This window comes from Octopus bimaculoides, chromosome 21, assembly GCF_001194135.2.
Source record: "Octopus bimaculoides isolate UCB-OBI-ISO-001 chromosome 21, ASM119413v2, whole genome shotgun sequence".
Taxonomy (NCBI): Eukaryota; Metazoa; Mollusca; class Cephalopoda; order Octopoda; family Octopodidae; genus Octopus; species Octopus bimaculoides.
Window position 1 is genome coordinate 20,625,238 of NC_069001.1, and position 5,938 is coordinate 20,631,175.

At 41.1% G+C, this 5,938-nt stretch overlaps 1 protein-coding gene across 2 annotated transcripts in view; it reads right to left on the bottom strand.

Annotated features, from left to right (window-relative positions):
• Positions 1-5,938, bottom strand: part of LOC106879984 (dehydrogenase/reductase SDR family member 6) — an 89,963-nt gene that overhangs the window by 72,856 nt on the left and 11,169 nt on the right. For both annotated transcript variants that reach the window (XM_014929757.2, XM_014929756.2), the window contains exon 2: positions 156-242. In XM_014929757.2, coding sequence (XP_014785243.1) covers positions 156-227 — 72 coding nt within the window. In that variant the 5' untranslated portion in view covers positions 228-242. The remainder of the gene's footprint in view (positions 1-155; positions 243-5,938) is intronic.

The window sequence follows — 5,938 nt, forward strand, 5'->3', positions numbered from 1 at the left end:
AGAGAGAGAGAGAGAGAGAGAGAGAGAGAGAGAGAGAGAGACAGACAGATAGAAATGTGTGTATGTATGTACGTATGTATGTTTGGATGTGTGTATATTTTTAAACGTGGAAAGCGGAGAAAGATTGCTATTAGTAAGAAGAATTTGTATCTCACCAAAGCTGTAGCTAAGCCTATTCCTTGTGCTGCTGCTGTAATCACAGCCACTTTACCACGAAGGCGTCCCATTGATGAATGCAAAATCTGAAAGAAGAAACGAGGGTACTTAATATACTTTTCTTGTAATTTAACTATACTGTATTTTTTCCCGGTAATGTCTAGAGAAGGACATTGCTGCATCAATCTCGTCTTGTTATATTTGCATAAAAAGAGTAGAAATAGATTGTAATAAACAGTGGTTTTGTGCTCGGTCAAAAAGATATATTTTGTTATACATCAAATATAAACTAAGTGTGAATGAGCAGGTTTGTAGATCGCTGGTTGATACGTCAGTGGTATAGTTTTATAAAAATTTGCAGCATAGTAATTCATTGTGGTAAGGGAAGAACTGTCTATATATGAATATTGATGAGAGTTTTGAATGATCAGAAATGAAATCTAGCTCACCATATAGAACAATCCATCCATTTCTTTGCATCAATGAAACTTTTTATTATTATTATTATTATTATTATTATTATTATTATTATTATTATTATTATTATTATTATTATTAAGGCAGTGAGCTGGCAGAATAGTTAGCTCACCGGAGAAAATGCTTAGCGGCATTTCGTCCGTCTCAACGTTCTCAATTCAATTTCTGCTGAGGTCGATTTTGCTTCTCATCTTTTGGAGTCGATAAAATAAGTACGAGTTGAACAGTTGGATCGATGTAACTGACTTATTCCCTCCCCAAAATCGCTGACCTTGTACCAAAATTTCTTTGGAGATGTTTTGCTTGTACCAAAATTTGAAACCGTTATTATTATTGGTGTTGTTATTTGTTCACCTATCGACACGCCTTGCACACCACTCCCATAAGTATGTTATTATTTCTTTTGTTACACAAAGTTATGTATTGAGCATTTGCAATCGTTTTAGAGATAAACCAGGATTTTAAGGAGCTGGTTAGTTTTCTCCATCAGTAATCCTTATGGGATTAAATTTGGATTTGTTTAGCAAATATACCCCTCAATTTTTTGTTTACAAAAGCAAGATAGTTTATGAAGATTGTCTGTTTACTGAAAAGAACAGCCAGCTATCCACAGAACGTCCAAAGTGTAGAAATCAGTGACAGCTGCAACAGCAACAACACTACGGGAAATGTATGAAGCTAACTTCCGTTGCTAAAAGTGTCAACATCATCATCACCATCACCATCACCATCATAGGTAACAACAAAAGACAACAACAGTGACAATAAAGCAACAACAACACTAGTGAGAACACTGCCACGCCCTTCACCTCCACCATTAGCGACAGCAAGATCGAAAAATACCTTGGACAAGTCTGGGAGATAAAAACTTGTGTCGGCCGTGTGAGACGCTTTGGTACAGTTGAAGTGAGATTCCTATCCGAAGAGAAAGTCAAAGAAAGTGCAGCAGCATCTTTAAAAGGAAGAATTGAGGCTAATTCCGACGTTGGAGAGTGATTAAAATATGGGCAGCAGAGGTATCATCAGAAGTAGACATCGTTTCAATGGTGACAGCCGTATTATAACGGCATAGAGAATAAAATAATTCTCCAAGTCACAAAATGGGAAACGAAAATTGGTCAGGCACAGGAATGGAGCTATTGATACTGACCGACTAGAACAGTATCAAAGCTATCCCTGACCTGTCCAATCACGCTAATGGTACACAGCTTTTCGTAGCGGTCGAGGACAGAAAACCGAGATGCCACATTTGTGGCGAGACAAACCACTTAAAGGCTTTCTGTCCCAGGCAAAGAGAAGGAAAACCCCTGCTGCTGTAGACACCTATAGCACAACAACATTAGCATCAAAAGCAACTGCAGCAGTATCAACAACACCAACAGTAAGAGTAGCAGGAGAAAGAGTCATTCAGCATCAGCAGCAAGCAACAATACCATACCCGAGAAAAGCAATAACATCGCCTACACAATCGCAACCGAGAGTAACCTCACACACACCAGATCAACAGTCTAGAAATGTGCGACTGTGCAGACATACCCCTCCCCACTACTACAAATTTCTCCATCTGTGAAAATTCGTCTAGTGAGGAAAACAGTTCGGGAAAACCACCAGAAAGGATTCTGGTGAAAGGAAAAATATTGCAAAATAAAAAGCTTCGTACAAGACTAAAAACAACCAACAAACACCAATGCATTTATAAACATCTCCAACATTAAAACACCTTAAAAGATGAAAACACGTCAAAAGACCAACAATATGAACAGCGGTCCTTACACTGTCAGAGAAACAAAGAACTTAATAAACATGTTCAAACCTATCTAGACAATTCTCTAAATAAATCGCCCCCACCCCACCCCTCGCATAACATTTAATTTCACTTGAAAATTATAAAAACAACGAAACAAATTTACGACAAGCTAAAAGCAAAACATCCCCAAAGAATGGGAGATTTCCGTGTGTCTACAAACAAAAGGCTCTACAAAGTAATGCTTGTGGCGACACCCACAAATAGCCAGAACGACAGAAATAAGGAAAATGATTCTCTTCATTCTCCCTCTCTCTTACAAACATAGCCTTGCTCAGAATCGGCAATATAAATGCACGCCACCTGGTGTCGCCTTGGAAACAGAGTCACCTACTCAATGACTCAGGTCACTAAGTATAGATGCTTATGGCTAATAGTGAGATCGGATTTTCTAATCGTCAAGCTTTCATGTCCATTATCTGCATGTCAGCCGGGAAGGAGTAGGTAGGTGTAACTGCGGTGTTGTTTTAGAAAGGTCTGGGCCTCAAGATATAGGCCATCTTCCTGGACCCAGATGATTAATTGGTGGTCCTGCATGTGAACATTAGCGACGGGGATGCTTTCAAACTGGTGGCTGTTTATGCTCCGACAGGGATTAGACAGCTAGATTTCATCAGACGTCTGGAGGTTTTCCTGGGAACGTCTCGATCTTTAATGCTAATGGGTGACTAGAATGTCATCTTGGACGCACGTTTACATTGTGTGTGACTAACTGTGGCTAATTGTTTGCAAAAGCCTCGCAAATCTATTCGTATGTTTTCAACTGTCTGACAGGTACTGGCGGTGTTTCCCGAATGTGCTAGTATGGACATGGACGAACCGCATTGGGTTATCTTGGTCGATCTAGGTAGAGAAGTCTGCAGGCCAGGACAGCACAGTATACTAGAAGTTCTTGTTCCTATACTAAAAAGGATTATAATAATAATAATAATTGGTCCTTTTCGCCTATGCAGACGATAAATTTAGCTTAGAGGTCACTTAATCTAACATATCAGGGACTTCCTTTCTTGCAGCTTCTTTCATGGTTGATTTTTCCTATGATTTAAGCGCAGCTTCTGTCACAGTACTTGCATACCAAGAGGTTGGCTCGGCGCTCTGCATTTCTGTTGTTTTTCTTTCGCCGCTGACGCTTCTCAACTTGTTTGTTTTTGTAGCTGCTGTCTAGCGAAGCAGTTCCCTCCTTCACCACAGTCCTCCATGTTGTTCTGTCTTCAGCCCTCTCCTCCCAGGTGCTGACATCCACCTCACACTTGGACAAACTAGTTTTGCAAGTGTCCTTATACCTCAGTTTTGGTCTTCCTCTTGGTCTCTTGCCCTGGGCCAGTTCTCCATAGAGCAGTTGCTTCGGGGTTCGATGGTCATCCATTCTCCTGACATTCCCCAGCTACCGCAGTCTTCTCATACACAAGATAGCTGTCATGATTTGAAGATTCGCCTGAGCCAGCACTTCAACATTGGTGACCTTGTCACGCCATGTTAGGCCTAAGATCTTGCGGAGACATCTGAGATGGAAAATGCCGAGGCACCTTTCTTGCCTGCTGTACAAGGTCCATGTTTCAAATCCATAGAGGAGTGTGCTGAGAACACATGCTTCATGAATCCTGATCTTTGTCTTGATGTCTAATCTCTTGTTCTTCCATACTCGTTTTGTCAGCCTTCCAAAAGTTGTTGCTGCCTTCCCTATCCTGACGTTAATCTCATCAACAAGTGAAGCAGTAGAGGAAACGATAGACCCTAAAGAGCAGAACCTGTCCACTGTCTCAAGCTCTTTGTCATCAAGCTTGATATGGCCTTTCACTGCGCCCACCTGAGTGAGAATGATTGTCTTCTTTACACTGATGACCAAATCGAAGGCCTTGCATACTGATGATAGCTGGTCCATCATTATTTGTAGAGTTAATTCACTGTGAGCAACAAGTACTGCATCGTCGGCGAAGAGAAAGTCTCTTATTGTTGCTCTATTGATCTTGGTCTTGGCCCGAAGTCTAGAAAGATCAAAGAGTGACCCACCAGTTCTCCAACAAAGGTAGACATCTCCCAGCAACTCTTGAAATGCATACTGCAGAAATACAGCAAAGTAAGTGCTGAAAAGGATTGGTGTTAAGACACAACCTTGTTTTACTCCGCTGTTGATGTTGAAGCTATTTGATATTAAACTGTCAAACTGAATGGTGGCTTCATGTCATCATGGAACGAAACAATGAGCTGCGGTAGTAAAGGGGGACAGCCATATTTTCCAAGCACCATGTACAGTCCTGATCTGCTGAATGTATCAAATGCCTTTGTCAGATCGACAAATGCTATATATAGTGGTAATTGCTGCTCCTGGCATTTGTAGTTGACGAATGGAGAAGATCATATCCATTGTTGAGCGGTTAGATCTAAAACCGCACTGGCTCTCTGGTAGAACTCTTTCTGCTAGCTTCTGAAGTCGTTTCAGAATGATCCTCGCAAAAGCTATTCCAGTGATGCTCAGAAGTGAGATGCCTCTGTAGTTATTGCAATCTCCTTTGTCCCCTTTATTTTTGTAGAGTGTGGTGATCTTGGGATATCTCATATCCTGTGGAATTTTTACTTCCACCCAACACGTCTGTAGTAACTTGTATAAATGTGGAAGGAGGGCATCTTCATTCTCTTTTAACACTTCAGCAGGTGTATTGTCATTTCCGGGTGCTTTTCCGCTTGCAAGTTCATCGATTGCAGTGGAGAGTTCTTCTTCCGTTGGTGGTATATCAAGTTCTGTCATTTCGGGGAGCTGAGAATGGCCCCATCAAGCTGTCAATCAACATCTCGCTCCTTTTATCATCATCATCATCATCATCATCTTCATCTTCATCATCATCATCATCATCATCATCATCATTTTTATTTTTATTATTGAGACAGCGATCTTGCAGAACCGTTAGAACGCCGGGCAAAATGCTTAGCGGTATTTCGTCCGTCTTTACGTTCTGAATTCAAATTCCGCCGAGGTCGACTTTGTCTTTCATCCTTCCGAAGTCGATAAATTAAGCACCAGTTGAGTACTGGGGTCGATGTAATCGACTAGTCCCCTACCCCGCAAGTTCAGGTCTTGTGGAAAGGATTAGTGACAAAGCAAACAAAAAGACCACGTGGTACAATACCTACAAGTTCCAGGGAGTAATGTTTGTGGACGCCACACCACACGGAGAACTGGCCCGCAGATTTCGAAAAATCCTCAAAAGTACCAAGTTGAGGATAAATATTATAGAAAAACCAGGGAGATCAATTAGATCAATAATATGTAAAACATATCCCTTCAGAAGAACAAGGTGTGTTGAGGAGAGTTGCATTGTGTGCAAAGCCAGAAATGTAGTCTACAAAATAAGCTGTATGGATGGTGAGTGTAAAAATAGAAACACGACATACATAGGTGAGACGGCAAGAAGTTTGGCTGAGCGTGTAAACGAACATTGGAGGGACTATAATAATCAAAAACAAACCTCGGTGCTCTACCAGCATGCCAAAGAACAACATGGT